The sequence below is a fragment of the Nilaparvata lugens genome, chromosome 12, assembly GCF_014356525.2.
Source record: "Nilaparvata lugens isolate BPH chromosome 12, ASM1435652v1, whole genome shotgun sequence".
NCBI classification, from domain to species: domain Eukaryota; kingdom Metazoa; phylum Arthropoda; class Insecta; order Hemiptera; family Delphacidae; genus Nilaparvata; species Nilaparvata lugens.
This window is the reverse complement of record NC_052515.1, coordinates 6,671,567-6,691,556: the sequence shown is the minus strand read 5'-3', so window position 1 is coordinate 6,691,556 and position 19,990 is coordinate 6,671,567. Positions and strand designations below refer to the sequence as shown.

Here is a 19,990-nt window from a genome sequence, read left to right as displayed (position 1 = left end):
TTCTGTCTTATGCACCCTCCATTCAAATCTATCATAATAATCATAAATCTCAAAATCCATTACAATATCACATTTATCTCATACAATAAGTTACATCACACATCTCACATGCTCTTTCGAGCTTGTTGATAGACACGACAACTGACCCTAGACATTAACCAACATGCCCAGAGTTCACCGTTCAAAATAGTTACATGTTACATACGAGCACACGTCAATACATGTGAAGTACCCATGTAAATCAAGGTTAAGAGCTCACTATCTCCAATCAATGTAAACACGGAGCTCGTCTGTTTACCAAGTTCATAACATCAAGTACGCTTGACATAAACATAAAGTTACCACCTTGGTTGGTCTTGTTAGCTTGGAGTATGAATAGGTCAATAGTGTTACGAGGTAGGCCACTACATAACATTAAATTATCACAGTACATTATCTCAAATGGTGTGCGTTATAATGGGTAGTTCAGCTGGTATAGCTTAAGGGAGGTTGTGAATCATGGTGAGAGACGTTAGAGAGAGATTAGTACAGATTGTGAGGTGGAGCCAGTATGCGAGATTAAGGTGAGATAATGATGGGAAGAGTTTTCTCACACATTCAACTCTACGATTATTCATTGTTGAGCTGCGTTTACACCAATAGATTCCATTAGATTGAATGGAACTTGACAAACACATATGCTCATCATGTGGATGAAGTTATGTTCAATCTAATAGAATCTATCGGGAGTAAGTTATTAACATTTTGTTGTAACGTTTTGGTGTAAACGCAGATTTAGTGTCATTGAATATTGATCAGGAAGTTTTTCAAGATGTGATGACAATAAGATTTCTCCCACGAATTATCTTTTAATTCCAGTTAGAGATCTTGTTGGTCTGAGGCTCTCTGCTTTCAAACAGCTGTTTCTCGATGATGTCACAACATGCATGAGGAGCATGAGTGTTCAAACATGTTCAACACACTTGTCTTGTCGTTGATGGCTCCCTTAGCTATGTTATGATGATAATATTGTTTGCATTCAGAGATCCCGGGTTCAAACCCTCTTAATACCAAAAGTTTTTTAACCAGATCACTCCCGTGTTATCGGATGGGCGTTAAACTGTCGGTCCCGGCTGAAGTATGACAGTCGAAAGGCCCATTGACGGCTTAAATTATATATTCAGGCGGTGGGACCTTCCCGCAAGAGACTCCCCACCAACAAAAGCCATACGAATTTACTTTTTTTATTGTTTGCATTTGTTGAATTGTAAGCGTCGATGTCATTTATCTATGAAAAATGCTGTTTATTGAAAATTTAGTAAAGTGATAGAAAATTTACAATTTAATGACATTCACTTTATATTGTCAGTATTTCCCATTAATGCAACCAGATCTTCCCATTGAAATAATGTCAAACAAATCAAGTTTGTTATAACGTAGTTTGTGGCCGTAATCCACTCACTAATCGAGTGGATTAGATGCTGGCTTTATGATTCAGAGGTTCGGATTCAAATCCCGGCCCGGGCAAGATATGTATTTAGGGCCAATCCCGTGTTCCGTAAGGATACGTTATATCATCGGTCCCGGCTGGCTAAAATGCAGTCGTTAGTTCATGTCAGAGGCACTGAAACTGATCAGTTGCGCTGAAAAATCTGACAACAGACCTGAGCCAGCCAGGTCAATTGATATTATTATCATTGTTGTTATGGCATTCCGGAATCTTTATTCTTTGATTATAACCCATGTTACTAGCTGATTCAAAAACATAGTCTCACCTCCATATCCGGTTTCGCAGGCGAATATGACCCAAGATATGCAGAACGCCCATATAGTACTATGCAGACCTGAGTAGGTAGAGGACAGCCATCTGTTGTATTCCGTGCTATCCTGATGGAAGTAGGAGATGCTCATTATCACTCCCATGCCGAAAACAAAGCTCAGGGTCCAGCCTAGCTTCACCATTGGCTGAAAAATTTGGAACGGATATTATAAATCGTATGATGAGGCAAATAAACTTACACTAGAATCAAACGAAATCTGGATTGAACAAAAATTCAAATTAGGCCGTTTGCTATTTTATTGAACAACATTACTTTGCTGTTTCATATATGTTTCATTCATTTCAATTACTTGAAATGTCTCATCACACCAACATTAAGTAATAAAAATCAATTTTATTACTATTTTTTACTATACTATTTTCAGAGATGTTGAATAAAATTGGGTCATATTACTACAGAAGAAATATTGTGAGTAGAACTCCGTTTTGTAAATTCTGTTGGGGGATAAAATTACTGAATCATGGTTCGTTTATCTCATCTATAGATTCAACTTTGTTGAGATTAGGAAGTAAGTAGGAGAGTATAAAAGTAAAGAATTCCTCATTTCTCAATAATGAAAAGCATACAATTGACAATATTGAAAAAGTCAACATTGAAACTTGTGCCCTCTCCAAATAACTTTTTCAATTGATTCAAGTTGAATGAACCTTCTATTAATCTCAATTTTTCTAAAATTACCGCTGTTAGTTTGATTGGCTTTTCTCTGGCGTAGTAAAGTATGTATCCCAATCCCAAGCCAATAAACCAAGGTCCAAGTTTATTGTGGGTCGTGATGTACTCATAAGGATACGTGTGAACAGTCTTCAAATCTCTGAAAAAAATTGAAATTCACATAATAGTATTTATTACATGAAAAACCTCCATCTATTGAAAAAATTACATAATAGGTCACAATCTATAAAAATAAAAATCGAGCCTCAAATTTTGACGTTCAATAACTTTTTTATGTGTGCATCGAATTTGATGATTTTTCTTTAGTTGTGTTCGTTATGTTCAGGACCAGGTTTATGACCTACCAAATTTATAATCCGACTTGAGAAGTCTTTCCTACGGTCCTTCAAAGTTCACATGTAATCCTTATGGGAGAAGATGTGTGAGCCGGCCACACACAGAAATAAAAATCAGCTGTTATAATCATTGCGTCATCCAACAGCCGTCGGTAGATAGTAGACAAGAGTGTGTGCTGCTCCAAGAAACCGCCCATCTATTTTATTCTAAACTCCCCCACTAAAAACAAAATGACTGTTATGTGTGTAACCATCCAGCAGTGGTGCCAAAGCTCAAGGACTTACATGCTCTAAAGACATTGCTTTGTTCTAAGTCTATTCAATTAGTTTATTATAATTATAGAGAATCACTAGTAACCATGAAATATTCTAAAATCAAGCAGGACTAACTCCCTTAAATTGGAAATTCAAGTAGCCATATTGAAATAATCGTTTAGAAAATATTTTCCAATGTTTTTCTGTGTTCTCACAAAGATTATGAGGTAGATACCGTGGTATCTATATTGAAACATTCAATGAGAAAGAATTCAGTGGTTTCCAAAACCAATGATTTATTAAAACAAAATTTGAAATACTAGTCTCATTCGTTACCTCATCATCAATTTCTATTGAATTGAGAGTACAATGAGCAGCAGAGAATAATATTAGATGGAACCAAATCAAGGCTGCGCACTGTCATTGGCCTAGAAAAATATTGACCCAATTATTCCAAATATTGTGACTTTATTGGGAAGACGGCTTCTTTGATTGGTTCTTGTGAAATTTATTAATCACGGTTGAAATTCAACCGGTTTCTGTGCAACTGGTTCATAGTCATGTACATATCATGTGCTGCTCCTGACAAAATCAAGTCATGTCGACTCCTATAGTAATTTGAACATTTGATCACTTCTTTTGTAATTAGGAATAAAAGTGATTGGCTTGGAGATTCAGCTGATAAGATATCAATAAAATTAGATCCAAGTGCCTGCTACTCCCTTTCACAACTAGAGCCGAAAACCTCCAAATACTATTAATGTGCTTGTAAATCGCTTCCCGTTGGTTCCAAACTCAAGAATAGTGTATAGGGTATACTATAATTATATACTATCCTTTTTCCAAACTCACCTAAAGCTTTAGGTCCACTCATCTCTAATAATCAGTTTCATTATCCACGCACTAGCCTAGAGCTTGACATTATGGCCAGCAGAAGAATTACGTGTTAATGTGATTGAATTCATTACCTTGCAATAATGGAACCAGCTGGGAACTGACCGATGTAGGAATTCAAAAATGCAATAATATTGGCGAGCACAATGAATAGCGGTATTCCATATTTGACAAAGCGTTTCCATCTCCAAATTGAGAGCAGAAATATTGGGGCCGCGAAATGCAGTTGCATATCAAGTGATAGGTACCATGTTGATGGTATACACTGCAAAATAAGAAAAAAATTACAACAGATATTTGATTCCGAACTGCATTTCAATAGTGAATAATTATGGTTTATGATTTTGAATATATCAAAAATATGATGGAAAAAAGATTAAAGATTAGAGTACACTGATAAAAAGGATGCAAGTTTACAGAAATCATGTTTTCAAATGTATTTTAACTGAATTACATGGGATTACTTTAAATTATACTTAAAAAATAAGGTTTATCAAATTTTCGAATTAAGCTGTTACCTTGCAATAATAGTTCATGATACATGAACTATACGCACAAATGTGCGTACAGATTCACGCGCCACGAACATGAGCAATTCACTTTTAATCAGCTGATGTCAAGCTTTTTATATCTGTATCTTACCGTTTGTGTGAAAATACAGATACCGGGTGAGCATAAATTATTGAACACATTTCATAGGTGAATAAAAAAATAACAAATGAGTGTACTTACATGAATATTGATTTATTGAAAAGCCAATTTCAAATAGTTTTATTTAGAACACATGAAAAGTTCAACAAATTTCTACATGAGCACCTTTTGTTGCACGTAAAATATCTAGACGATATTCAATTTCACGCCATACATTGTCGATTATTTCTGGAGTGATGTCCTGAATTACGGCTACAATTCTTCGTTTTAGTTCGTCAATATTACGTAGCTTCGTTGCATACACCTTATTTTTGACAAATCCCCAAAGGAAAAAATCGAGTGGTGTAATATCAGGGGATCGAGGAGGCCAGGAAATCGGTCCATCGCGGCCAATCCAACGTTCAGGAAATTGTTCATCCAGGTAATTTCGAACATGTAGACCCCAATGTGGAGGTGCCCCATCTTGTTAGTAGTAAACATTTGGCTGTCGATATTCGATTTGTGGTACTGCATACTCTTGTAGCATGTCAAGATACGAAGCACTAGTCACGGTAGGCTCGGCGAAAAAGAACGGGCCGATAACGCCATATGCAGCCAACGCACACCAAACATTAACCTTGGGGCTATCACGTTCAACTTCTTGAACAACATGAGGGTTTTCGCTACCCCAAATCCGACAATTATGACGGTTAACAACACCGTTGACATGGAAGGTAGCTTCGTCAGAGAAGATAACCTTTCTTAAAAAATCATTATCTTCTTCAACTTTGTTCAGAAATTCGACAGCGAAATTGTACCGGCGTGGTTTATCGTATTCTTTAATGTTATGCAACAATTGAATTTTGTACGCATGCAATTTTAGGCGTTTGTGTAGCACTTTCACAATTGTCGACTGCGGTATGCCAAGTTCTAAACTCGCACGACGAGTCGATTTACTTGGGTTTCTCAGAAATGCTTCCCTTACTCGATCGACTACTTCCTCGGATACAGTAGGCCTGCCAGCACCTTTCATGTGCAAAACATTTCCTGTGTCTTTAAATTGTTAATACCAACGTTTAATGGAGTTGTTAGAAGGAGGATCACGGCCATACTCTAAACGAAAACGTCTTTGAACAGTAATAACCGATTTGCTTTCGTGAAACCACAGAACGCACATAGCTTTCTCCTGCACGGTAGCCATTGCTCAACTGAGGCTCTGTCACCCCCACCTTTGAGCCGACTGTGTTTCAATGAAGGTCATCGCAAATTATAGCAGGTACACCAACGTTTGCCACAAAAATTGGCGCGCTACTATTATTTGATATTTTTTTATTCACCTATGAAATGTGTTCAATAATTTATGCTCACCCGGTATAATCGGCTGATTAAAAGTGAATTTATTGCTTATGTACGCGGCGCGTATATCTGTATGCACCTTAATAAATCAGTATAGTATAGACATAGATATGTTCCTGGTTTCTGGAACACTTATAGAAATAACTATCAAATCTTCAATATTATAATTTATTATTAATATTTGAAAGTTCAACAAGTCAAATACCTAGAACAGTAACTTGAGAGTTCAAATTCCACTATAAATGTGATAGGATGAACTTGAATAAAAGCTACCTACATGTCATAAACATTCTTGGATCAATATATTATTCTAACATATTTGCACAAAAATATTGCTTCCATGATAAGATTCTATGTGACTTGATACAAACCGTGAGCGTCTCGACATAGGATGATGATATAAAAGTTTATGGCGCTTAAACTTTTGAAGAGATTCCTTAACATCTATTCAAGTTAATTCGTTAACAGAGTCAAACTGTCAGCATTCTTTTATATCAATGCTTACCTTTCATCTAATGCTGACAGTTCTACAAATCTCGCTATACCTTCTGTTTATTATCTAGTTGATATTCAACTTTTTCCAAGGACTTTGAACTTTATTTTGATCTTAATCTGTCATAAAACCATTTTTTTCGCTGAAAATAATGTCAACCAGTATGACTACAGGATATAAAAGATCTTTATTATCTGCGAAATTTTGAGTGGTTTTCCTCTAGAACAGCTTATTTCTTATGGAGAAAATAATCAGGAAATATATTTGATTATTGACATTGTGAAGAGAATAGTGTATGATATTTTACAATTATTGATTCGTGAGTCTATAAGATTGAAATGCTGCAACTCAAGCCATACAAGCTTTGTTGTTTCTCATTCATCCAATATCAAATGATTGAACTCTAATGTGATAGAACTGAGAGCAATATACTACGTATATCATAGTTATTCTCCATCAATAATCCAAGACAAGAACCAGGCTCATTCACACTATATTATAATTTCATAATAATGCAAGAAAGTAGCTTAACAGTTTCAGTTAATATTACCTTTATTCTCTTTTATATGAAATTTTCAATAAAAACCTTATTACTGTGATAATACAAGACGAAATAATCTCCAAATAATCGAATCAACAGAACTAACCTGTTTATCAACGTTGACGTTAACGTAAGAAAGTAGCTTAACAGTTTCAGTTAATATTACCTTCATTTTCTTTTATATGAAATTTTCAATAAAAATCTTATTACTGTGATAATACAAGACGAAATAATCTCCAAATAATCGAATCAACAGAACTAACCTGTTTATCAACGTTGACGTAGTTATTAATGAACAATATATTAGTCCACCAAGATTCCATGCAGTTCTCTGTATGCCTTTCCATGAAGTTCTTCCATAGCGGTCCTTCACTGTAGTATCTTGACACTAGTGTCATTGTGATAATCAACTGCAAAATGTATCCCGGTAGAATTCTAAACGAAAGAGAATAAATTTTAACGGAAAAATTTTAACAAATCAAGTGATTGAACTAGTATCTTAAGTCACAAGGACGGGAAGGGGCCTTTTGCAGGCGAGAATGATGTTTCTAGTCGAGGCGTTAGCCGAGACTAGAATTTCATTTGAGCACTGCAAAAGAATCCACGTCCAAGTAACTTACCGTTTACTATTTTTTGTCATAATGATCTAGAAAAGAATAATTGAGAACAGAAAACATTACCCGTTTGTGCTGACATTACTACATGCATTCTACAAACATAACCTAATTACAAGTTTTTATCAGGAATTTCTTGATATTAGTTGACAAAGCTTCCACCTGGAGTGCTAAAAGGCGGTTTTTGTACCAGTTTTGCTGTTCCTAATTCGGAGCTAGGAAACATACTCGACTGTAAAGAAAACATAATATGATTTTATTACAGTATAGTATGCTGTAATGAGAATCATATTGAATGAATGAATGAATGAATGAATGAATGAATTTTATTTGCCAAGAACAAAATACAAAAAAGCTCTACAAAAAATAAATATAAGTATATGCTACTGCACTTAAACCAAGATACATACATTTATTCAATTAGATGTTTATGTTTTATTATGTTTATTTATTCTACAATCGGCTGTTTATTTGTACCGGCTGTTTACCGCCTTGATTTCATGGATGTAAAACAGCTGAAATTGAATAACTTGCACAAAAATATTTTATTCGCAGAAATTTTTCTTTCAAAAGAGAAATAATGGAGATTGAACTTACAGAGCGAGAAATCCTCTGGAAGAATGATGTGAAGAAATCATATCACAATATTCTCACTTCATATAATATATAAACTTCTTTCCTATGAATAGTCTAGGGTTATAAATAGAAATTCAAATTTATGAGGTATATCAGAATGAGACGTGATTCTTCTAAATATAAATGAAATGGTGTGCATTGTAATAGAATGATGTTGGAATGAAGAATTTTAAGGGACAGTTTCCGAGCTCAGGATTTAGCTAAGTTCTAGACTTTAAACAGCTGGAGTCAGAGAATTGGCTTTCCGAAACGAGGCGTAGCCGCAGTTTTCATGATAATCTCTATTTTCTCATTTCTATGTATGGCTATGTTTTTCCTTGAGGAAATAATAAGAAGTTTTTTAATAATTCAAAATAGCTGAAACTTCACATTATTCTCTCTTTATCTTATTTTTTGTCTATGAATTTTTTTAATTTGAACGTGGACTGCGACTGCGCTCACTACCTCCGTAAACAAAGCCATAGTGCATTCGTGTGAAGTCAGCACAGGTAGGTCTCCCACACCAATAGAGACACTAGCTGATATAGATCAGCTGAAATCAACGAATTTTTATTGTTTTAGGAGCCTTACCTGTGCTTTGTTTACAGAGGTAGTGCTACGTCCCGTTTCGGAAAGCCAATATTCTCTGACTCCAGTTGTTTAAAGTCTAGAACTTGGATAAATCCGGAGCTCGGAAACCGGCCATGAATGAGACTGTGCAATCACCTGACAAGTCTGTGCAAGTAGAACAGGATAATGTTGAATTTGTGACCCTTGTGCATAGCTTCCAGGAACAGGTAGGACAGAAGAAGGCCGTTCATCAGGATGAAATTGTCCACTGCCAATAACCCATTCAATATTGGAGCTGCATAGATTCTGGTGAATAACTGAAACATATGAAATATTTATTCAATCCAAGAATATTGAGTAGACTAATTGACTGAGCGAAGTGAGGTCTAAGATTCAAGTCGATTTGACATTTCTTTTAATGTTTAAACATGTTTGAAACATATAAAGTTGCGCATTTACGGGGAAACGCGGTAATAGATTTTCATGAAATTTGACAGGTATGTTCCTTTTTTAATTGCGTGTCGACGTATATACAAGGTTTTTGGAAATTTTGCATTTCAAGGATAAAATAAAAGGAAAAAAGAGCCTCCTTCATACGCCAATATTAGAGAAAAATTCAGACTATAGAATTATTCATCATAAATCAGCTGACAAGTGATTACACAGATGTGTGGAGAAGCCAGTCTATTGCTGTATTTCCATAAGGTCTACAGTTTCAATGAGGTACTTGTGGATGAGAATACTGCGTGAGGTCTACTGTTCACAGAACTACTAGTATACCAATATGTATAATCAGACCAGAACTCTACCCATGAGCACCATCTAAGTTTAACCATAGAGTAAATAAACTTTTGGTTTATTTGTCTCTGGTTGAATGCTAAATCACGTTAACTTGAAGATTTATTAACTCATTCACAATGCAATTGATACTAATGTGATAACATTGGTAGATAAAATAATAGGTTAGTCTTTGTGCTATTTTTCTCCCAAATTTATAGGTGACAAAGTCCAAAATTAGATATGTTTATATGTTTACTAGCCGTCAGGCTCGCTTCGCACGCCATATCCGTCTGGACCCCCGACTTGATCGTCCAAAAATGAGATCAACGGGCTCGCTTCGCTCGCCTGCATGTAGACCTCAGCGGAACCTCTGAACCGAATTTGAACGTATTATGTCAATTTGATCACGAAAAACACCTTTTACTATATCGGTGTATCTTTGGCGAACAAAATTCTTCCACCTCAGCTAAACCTGTGTACTGAATTTTTTTAAATATATTTCCATTAATTATTGAAAAAGGTGAGGAAACGCAGAAAAGTTGAGAAAACGCTAATTTTGGCTAATTGGATAAATTGGTATTTAGGAGGTCCTGGATAAATGCATTTCAATCTTCCACTTGGTGCCAACCTAAGAAAGTCAACTCAACTTAATGCCAACCTGACAAAATTTTAAATTTAGTTTCCAGTTCCAGAACAACTGTTTCGAAGAGATACTCTCTCTAGATTATAGTTCTTTAATAACTTATTATTGTATAAACATTTCAATTATAATAATTTCAAGATATTGGAATAAGAAGAATATACATGCTAAAAGAACTTTAAACCCTAAAAACCACCCTTAGAGTTGAAATATCGCCAAAAGATTTCTTAGTGCGCCCCTAAAGGGCCAACTGAACATACCTACCAAATTTGAACGTTTTTGGTCCGGTATATTTTTTAGTTCTGCGAGTGAGTGAGTCAGTCAGTCAGTCAGTGAGTGCCATTTCGCTTTTATATATATATAGATGTAGATATGTTTACATTCATCATAATGTGTTTCATACGGGGTTTAAACTAATAGCTGCGACATTTATTCGTTCAAACAGAGTACCCGCATACTAGGCCCATAAGGGTCGCTGTATCCAAAGCTGTTTCAACTATTATCACATAAATAATAATGGTGTTTCGTGTTCCAATTGAGTCAGCTGATGGTTTAAACTAGAATCAAAGTTAACTTTTATGGAGGAAGTGACCCTAAATTATTTCAATTTCCAGCTTAAATTATTATATAGTCTCCTAATGTTTCCCAATTGATTCATTCAATAATAGTGCTTTTCTATTCATGAATCTGTTCACAACTTCCTCCAAAATATTTTTTTGATTTCACACCATACTGTAATCTTTTCCTTATCATTCGATTCTCTATTTATGAATATGTACGCGACTTCCTCCAATATATATCAGGTTTTCAAATTATCCACTCAACATGGTATGTAGTTTTGTCTCATGATTTGATTTTCTGCTATTTTTACCTGTGACATTTCCAAATAGTTGACAGCGGGCCTGAGAACGCTGAACAGGTAGTGATGGCAGATAATCACCCAAGTCACGCTCAGAAAACGGAACGAATTCAAAGTGGCCAAGGGACGTTTTGTGGTTTCCGTTTTGAAAATTGCTCGTCCGTTTCTGATAAACGAGAAACAGTTGAGGAGATCACGGCCAACACCTGAAAATCAAATTGAATGGAGAATTAGAAAATATTGGATCAGTTGCACAGAAGCCTAATTGAATGTAACCCCATGGAATGACAATATAATATTCACAATATACAAGAAAATCAAATCACCCTCGAATTACGTTATTGTTTTAATAATTTATTCATTTAATACGCGACAGATTTGTTTATAATCTCTATTTGTAGTCTCGTTGCATTGGATGACATCATTTCAAGGCGGTTGAATTTGATTGGATTTCCAAGCTGTGGCCGCTGTTATTAGAAAATATGAATCATTCATGATCTATAAGGTTAATTATATCAGTTATGTTGGAAATTCAGAAACATTGCTTATAATGTACAGATAATAGTATAATATTTCTGTGCAGTAAACAGTTTTGGGCTATCATGCCTGTTACTTCCAAAGTGGTATTGCTATTTTTAGAATAGAAAAATGAAATAGAAACAGAATCGCTCATAATGAAACCGAAAAAATTGAGGAATTGGCATATCATAGATTATATCATCTCATTGAGGTTTGGTTATGATATCAATTGGAAAAATTGGATATTGAGAATTATAGACATTATGAGTTGAAAAAATAACGAATATCATTGATTGAGTTGATGCTTGAAGATGATGGAAAATGGAAAGATTGATAAATGGGTAGCGATGATCTTGATGATAGAAGAAGTTCATAAATGATTATTAAGTCATGAGATAAAAGATCATTTTGTTAGAGAAATACATTACCTGGTTCTCCTTTCTCCGGGAAGTTCATGTCGACAATTGTTGCTATAACTACTATGATGGTTAACATCAGCACAAAGTCTCTGAAAAAGCGTAGAGACGAATCAATAGAGAACAAAAATTGAATGAATTGAACGATTCACTGATTATCAGTTTACAGAAAACAAGTTTTCAAAATAAGAGAACAATTCCATCTTCAACATCGTACCTCATAATTCGTAGTTCTCAAAACAATCTAAAAATCCATCCATCTTTCTTCTTTTCAAACTTTAATTTTGTAATGAAATCAATGAATTATAATCTTTGTGACTTATCTACTTATCTATGTGACTTACTAGTTTCAGTCCATAAATGTCATTATCACTTCATTTTCCAGAGTCCTCTACCTTTGTGCCGAGTGAGCTCATTTTTTCCCAACGAAGTCTGATAAGTAAAATGACTAAGTAACTATTTGCAAAATAGCTATTTATTTTTGCAAAGCCATCCTCTTCGAGATAAGAGAAACTAACCAGTTTGATATTATTAGTTTTCGAAATATTTCTCTGAGTATCTTCCAATCTATCATTTGAGTAAAGAATCTTTCTTAAAGGATGATGGCTCACAAAAAAACTTTTCTCTTAGTTTATCGGTAGACTTGTCACGTTTTCCACTATCCCTTTTTCTTCTAAATCGTAATCCTGTTTTTCCACTCATTTTGTCCTTCATCTCCATTGAAGGTTAGTTTCTCATGTGAGACTATATCCCAGGATTACATCTTAAAGAAACTCTACAAGATTCTACGTTTCACACACACTCCTAAATAAGTTTCATCTTTAAACTTACAGATGTATAGTCTAAACAGAGAAATATTGTTACAAAATTATACTCCATAAACTTTCAAAATTCGGTTAGTTTTCTAAATTGAAGATTAATTATTGTTCTCAAGCATGACAACCAGAACTATTCTCTCGTTATTAAATTCACAAGTTGAAGACACGATTTTTCAACTAGACATGCATCTGTCACAAGCAAATGTTATAATGTTGTTTTCAACTTATTTTCAGCAATTGATTGTATTTGAATATATTATGATATTAGTATTGAGTAAATATGATCCATTTCGTTTAATTGAATTTCAATTTCAATTTCAATTTCAATTTATTTTCCTTTACACACATACATAAAATACAAGTAATATTAAATTACAGCAAGAATAAACAACTAGCAAAATTAGTACAAAAAAAAACCAAAATGTCCGTACAAGATGCTAATTCAGAATTTGGTGTAAAGGGGTGGGATTGAAGCTCTTCCAACTATGGTTACCCATGTACTAGGAAGGCTTTCAATCCTTGAGAGGGAAAATAAAGGATTAGGAAAAAAGGTGAGGTGGGATGATAGGATAGTTAATTTAATAAAGAAAAATAAATAAAAAGGTCCACACTAGATTGGTAAGTGATTGGTAATTTACATTGATGTTCTACTGCTCTAGAGAATCTATTATAATTCAAACTTTGAATGATCAATTCTTATAAAATTATAGTACTTTAATTTTGAAATCATACAAATTAATGGTACTTACAATAGTATAATCTCGAGCCAAGTGAAGGGCTTTTTCTCATCACTGGCTGTGCAACTGTACTTGTTCATTTGAACAGTCACATTATACTTAGATGCAAAGTTCCGATAATGATCGATTATCTCTTCCTTGCCGCATCCAGCGGGCAGGCACAAGCCTACCGAGAGCAGTGGCTTAAGCACCGGCAAGCCACCTATCACTGTTTCCACTTTATCCTGTAATCCGTACAAAGAAAAATAAGGAATGAATAGAAGAGAAAGTAGAAATGTCAATGAGAGAGGATGAATCAAAAATAGAGATTCAGCTATGGAAAACTGCAATTTTTCCTAAAAATCACACAAAAAATACTTATTGAGAATAAAAAATAATAAAACAAATGGTGACCGGATTAGATAATATATTACATTTCTCTATCTCAATGTGCAAATTACAATCAATTTGCTAATAGAGTAATACTACAAGTTAATGTAAAATTTTATTTTTGAAGTCTCCAGTCTTTTTCAAGATTTGACTAGCCGTAGGCTATATACAATACTTCTTCTCGCATTTAACGGAACATGATTTCAAAGTATTTTTGAAGTTTGCTGTATTCTTTAAGATTTGACATATAAATACAGTACTTCTTTCGGAATTCAACGAAACATGACTTAAAAATTCTTGTTATGAAAACCCAATTTGAATTCAGTCTTCCTTAAACTACTCAATCTGAAATGTTCCATGATATTTCAACAACTTCTAAAAAGCTTCCTCGTTCTTAAAAATTAAAAACAAATAAATGTAACCGGATTAGAACCAGTAGCTACTCTGAATGAGTGCTGTTCATTGAATAATTGCAAATGACATCATTAGGCTACTTTTTCAGCTTGCCTTGAGCAGGTTTGAGCCATTTTTTTTATTGTTTTCTGAACATTAACACATGAGTTATGTGCGCCATTTTGAATAACGATACTGCAACATTCTCGCTGCGAAACGAAATTGATTGGTCGTCATTCATCTTTAATCGTCGATTAGTTTTAATCGATGATTCGAGTGTAGCTTAACTATGTTCGCAGCAGGTTAATAAGAGTTGATTTGATTCAATGTTATTGAATATTTGAACTTCAGTTGGAGTTGGTAGTCTCATTTGCTAGAGAATAAAAGTAACCCTGTTAAAACAACACCGTTCCAAGAGCGCGCGAATTATACGGACTCTATTAAAAACAATCACAAGTGAGATTCGCTTTGAATTGTCAGCAGCATAATATAATATTATGTAAATGTTTCCCATTCAACTATGCTGATAGTTTTAGGTGAATCTCACTATAGGAACATAATTATGAAAATTCAATTAACATTCGAGCAAGTGAAAACAAACCTATGATTTGGAAACTGTTATTAATAATAATTCAGGAGAGAGGCAGTTTTGGGCTGAGCCTGTTTGCTTTCTCCCAAACATTCTTCATGATTATTGTGTTTGTATTATTATTAAGGATATAAATGATTGTAACATAGTACTCGTAGTTTTTCGCAATCATTATCTATGATTTGTGCTCATATAATGGATCAAATAAATGAATGAACTATAGCTTCTGTCATACTAGATAGTATCATAGAGAAACAATAGCGTGAGTAGATATCCCATGGTATAGGGAATTTATGTCGCAACTTCTACTGTTATCTCAAGCCGATTACTGTCGATTATTGTCTTTTTTAACTGTTTTGTTGGGGTGAGAGTGTATGAACGGCACAGTATGAGAGACTACCAGCGTCATACAGCTGCATGGGAAAGAACTACGTGAACTATCGGCTTGGGATAACAGTGGAAGTTGCGACATAATCGCCCTATACCATGGGACTATATCTACAATATCTACTTATGATATTGTTTCTCTATGATAACCTATCTCTTGATTTTAGTGGTAGAAGATTTGCAGTCAGGATTTCAGATTCTTTTAAAATTTCACTTGGAATACCACAGTCATCTTCAAGCATTTTTGAAAATTCGGAATGCACTAATCAACAATAAATAATTGAATAAAACTGGTTGCGAAGCGAATTAGTTTGATTCGAAACTGGAACTGAAATCATGGCTACTTCAGCTGATGATGAAAGTGGCCACTCGCCCGATCTAGCGGATGACTTATTAACTACTTCCATGAGCGGCTGGAAAGAGACAACTTTCTAGCCTAGCCCGGAAAAGAAACCCTTTTCTGACGTCGTCTGCAAACAAGGTCTTTCAGATCTACGTAGGGACTGGAAAACAGCTGCTTTCTGTGCAGTGTGGCGAAAAATCAGTAACCATATATTTTTTAATTCTCAGTTTGAATTGAGACTCATTTCGTTCTGTCACCATATAAATAGAATGAGTTATTCCCATTGAATCAATGATGAGAGTTGAAAGTGGATCCTACTAAGATTCATTAATTTTTGAAATTTATTCATTTATCTATTGAGGAACTATTTTATATGGGAATCTATATTATTTTATTCTAAATCTGAATTTTCCAACGTCTTACCCAATCAATGGGTCCCTTCGGAAAGCGCACTAAATTGCCAAACTGCACCATGCAGTGTTGGACCTGGAATGGAGCGATGGCTGCAACTTCTAGGCATTCCTCGTAGTTCCCCATCGCGTGGAAATGTGCATGCATCAGGCCCGACGGGAATTTTCCGGACGAGTCGAGCACTGGAAAAGCGGAGGAAAATTAGGGCAAAAAGTATCAAAATGAAACTACCAGCTTATCTTATCAATTTGAACCTATTTCATGCATTTAGACCATTTGGATGATACCTAAAAATGTTAGTTGTATAGTGAGGTCCATATTATAATGACAGTGAAGAAAGATAGGAGAATAGCTTTGCCGATTTTCTCTCTAGCTACTGCCTTCATAATAGAGGATGGCTGATGCCGGCATATCTGATGTGATATCAACTGTTTATGCTTGTTTAAAATAATCAATTATATTTTTTAATCTCAATCATGACAAAATTTGTAGACTAATGCATTATTTTTTGATCTGAAATTATTTGCGAAATTCATTTTATTTGTTTTTCCAATGTTAAATTGTCTTGAGAAAATGGTTGTTATCAATTTTGGACCTCCTAGTATAAAAATTATTAATCCGAAATCAAAGTGAAAGTGAAAATTTCCAGTTATAAGCTATAAGTGTTTGTTCACTTATAGGAAATTACTTTCTAGGAGTTTTACGGCAAGGCGGGACGGGACATCCTTACAGGATCTCTCTGCCAAGAAAGCCATACGCATAATAGTTATTTGTGCAACTAGTGCGCAAAGTGACAGTTTGCTGCACCGAAAGAAACGTTTACGCCCGAGCCGTAGGCGAGGGCGGAATGGTTTCTTGAGTGCAGCAGAGGAACTTTGCGCACGTATTTCACATTAAGTTTTTCCTACAGTTACCATTGAATATGAAAAGTGGGTAATTATGGGTAAAATTGCCTGAAATCCATCAAATGTTTTTCTGTGTAATTTTATTATTGATAAAAACCTTAATCCTAAAATCCTAAAGTCCTCGTTGTCCTTGGTTATAATATATAATGAATAATAATTAGCGCGTTGTGCTTGGTTGCACCTCTGCTCACTATAGCAGCCACAGCAGTCACTGTTACCAACTTCATTTTGATTTTGCTGCACTGTTGCTCCATATAACCTACTAAGTATTTTGCGTTGCCATGTTGCAAATGTGGAGTGCAGAAAAATTTTTCCCGCACTAGAGCGGAAAAGTGATTCTTTGCGTTCTGTAATCAGTGCAGCAATGGCCACTTTTCAACGTGACTGTAGGAAATAATAATATCTCAATCATGAAAACTTATTATTAATCTCTTCAATGTTTGTTTCCATTACGAACTTCTTGTTAATTATCACATTTGAACAACTAAATTACGACATAGCCGTCACATGTGTTGAGGAAGGGCCTAGTGTCCGAAAGCGCTCCACAAATGTGAGTAGAAGCTAATATTCATTTATAAGTATCTCACTGCTATGTCATAATTTGGTTGTTCAATAGTGATTATTTTTAATCAATCAAAAAAAGATTTTCTCGTCAAGAAATTATAACTTACTAGTATTTCTCATTGATCAAATAATAGAATTTCATGGTTGAAATCCAATATTTTGTTAATCAATTATAATATATATTGTTAAAAACGGTTGCGTAACTTCAAAAGGAGAGCGCTTTGTCGAATGAAAGACTAGGATTGCACCAACACCAATGTTAATCAAATACTGCCATTATAACGTGAACCTCATTAATAGGACTTATTTCACAAATATTTCACATAACCGTAATTATTGATCATTGATTAGTTATCCTCCATTACTTTAACACGTCATCAATGAAAATTAAGACTATTCACTATTGTAAGCTACTGCTTCGATATACTCACAAACTCAACCTATTCACAATAGTACTATAATATTATTACCCACTAAAACCCCGTTCTGTATATTAACATCTAAACATGTACAACTATTATGGTTTGTTCAATAAATAAAACTTCAAAATAGGAATATTCTTCCAGTTGATTACGAAATTACAGATTATAATATAGAGGAAATAGAGCATATGCTTATGCTATCTATTTTCTATGATATTACGTAAATTGATTACATAAACTACAGTTTAAACTCACTCTGAACAGCCCATCTCTCGAACCTCAGCAGAGCCTGTCTGTAGTGAGCACTGTGACTGGCGCAAATCTGATTGCTTGCATTGGTCAGCGAATAGAAATCGAGCAAACTGTCAGGCAGTCCGTCTGGGTAGGCGATCTGCGAGATCTGTCTGAACCTTTCAGGAATCTCCAGAAGTCTCGACTCGAAGTCATCGCTGTTTGCGCTCACAACTGGAAACAAAAATAAATTCATGACCTATTTGACTGGAGAAATCATGGAAAGAACATGCATCCAATGTAGTTGTTGTGGGTGAAACTGAATCGCTGATTTGAAAATGGAAAAAAATGGAGTGTCAAGTGGTGTGTAGTGTTTTCTAAAACGATGTGTGGTGATTCCTCTGTCATGTAACCCATGTCAGAGGTATTTATTAAAAATTAAAAACATTCACAATATGAAAAAAAGTTCGTTACATACTTAGATTATATCCCTCAAAGGCCTAATATCTTGTAGCATCCCACAATAGGTTAAGTTGAATACCACATGAACAACCGACTAACAACTTCTTTAAATATGAAATTTCCATGAATTGAAGAATTGTGTTCAAATGACAATGATTGTGATGAGAACTGTAAATATTATAAAAATGACAAGAACAGTAATTCTATCAAATAAGAAAATAACTAGATAAGTGAAGAGTCATGAAATTAGAAGGTACAAGAGATTTTATTGAGAGAGATTATTCAATGAATAGAGAACTATGAAATAGGAAGAGATTTTGTTGAAAAATAATAGGCTCTTCACGTTTACATTGTTCTGATGTAGTCGTTTAGCAATTTTCTACCGCATAATGATTTCACCTAGTGATGATGATTATTTCCTGTGAATAGAAATCCCATTAATTGGCCGGAAATAGACTGACAAAGAATAATTGGAATCATTTTTCAAATCAATTTATTGTTCTCCAACGAACCGAAAGGAGATTGGTTTTGAATTTAAATTAATTGAGCTCTAACGAAGTGCTTCCGATGTGATGTGTCTCTCTCTAAGAAGGTGTTGAACAGTATTTCAGGTTTTTGTGTTATTATCATATATTTATATATATCTGATCCAGATTGGCATAATATAACATGCAATGTATATGTTTGCATATATGTAGATAATAGTTAATAGTCTGCCAAGGTCATCAACTTGTTACTGGTGCACTGGTGGTTTCAAATTACCTCTCAGCGTGGAATGAAGAAAGTTGAACTGGTTTTTGTAATTTTAATTCACCGATTGTTAAAAAATTGTTAATTTATTTGATCACATGCATATGAGAAGCTCATTAGATAATCACAACGTGTATCTAAAGGAAGTAAATGCATAGCAAATTTTATGTAATACAGTAATAGAGACGCCTAGAAATAGAAACGCCTATATGTGAGACTTTGATAAGCTGTTTCGAATTGATTTGATATTATTGGACTCAATTTGGTTAACAGTAGCCTAATTTGTACATTATGATGTTCAGTATTTTGTTTCATTTTTTTTTACTTTCATGATGCCTGATTGTTACTATCAGCTTCCTATTCCCGACTATAGATTAACCGAATTTGATCATTGTGTAGACTTAAACAAAGTTAGGAATTTGATCATTATGTATCGTTCATTTCTATTTTAATGAATGGATGAGATGATTTTTTTCAATATTTGGTTTAATTCCCATTGTATTTCCTACAGATGCTTGGCAGTCACCGTTTACTTCCTATTCTGAATCATGAATGGACTTAATTAACCAGTATCTATTTACTCTTGTATTTACACTAAAA

The 19,990-nt window shown here is 34.4% G+C and overlaps 1 protein-coding gene across 3 annotated transcripts in view; it reads right to left on the bottom strand.

Moving 5' to 3' along the window:
- The window catches only part of LOC111045616 (nose resistant to fluoxetine protein 6), a 49,802-nt gene that overhangs the window by 17,290 nt on the left and 12,522 nt on the right, over nt 1-19,990 (bottom strand). For all 3 annotated transcript variants that reach the window (XM_039438832.1, XM_039438834.1, XM_039438833.1), the window contains exons 2-11: nt 18,203-18,412; nt 16,069-16,238; nt 13,577-13,788; nt 12,022-12,101; nt 11,087-11,280; nt 8,952-9,112; nt 7,260-7,431; nt 4,051-4,241; nt 2,499-2,631; nt 1,755-1,944 (exon numbers count right to left, since the gene is read on the bottom strand). In XM_039438832.1, the coding sequence (XP_039294766.1) occupies nt 1,755-1,944; nt 2,499-2,631; nt 4,051-4,241; nt 7,260-7,431; nt 8,952-9,112; nt 11,087-11,280; nt 12,022-12,101; nt 13,577-13,788; nt 16,069-16,238; nt 18,203-18,412 (1,713 nt within the window). The remainder of the gene's footprint in view (nt 1-1,754; nt 1,945-2,498; nt 2,632-4,050; nt 4,242-7,259; nt 7,432-8,951; nt 9,113-11,086; nt 11,281-12,021; nt 12,102-13,576; nt 13,789-16,068; nt 16,239-18,202; nt 18,413-19,990) is intronic.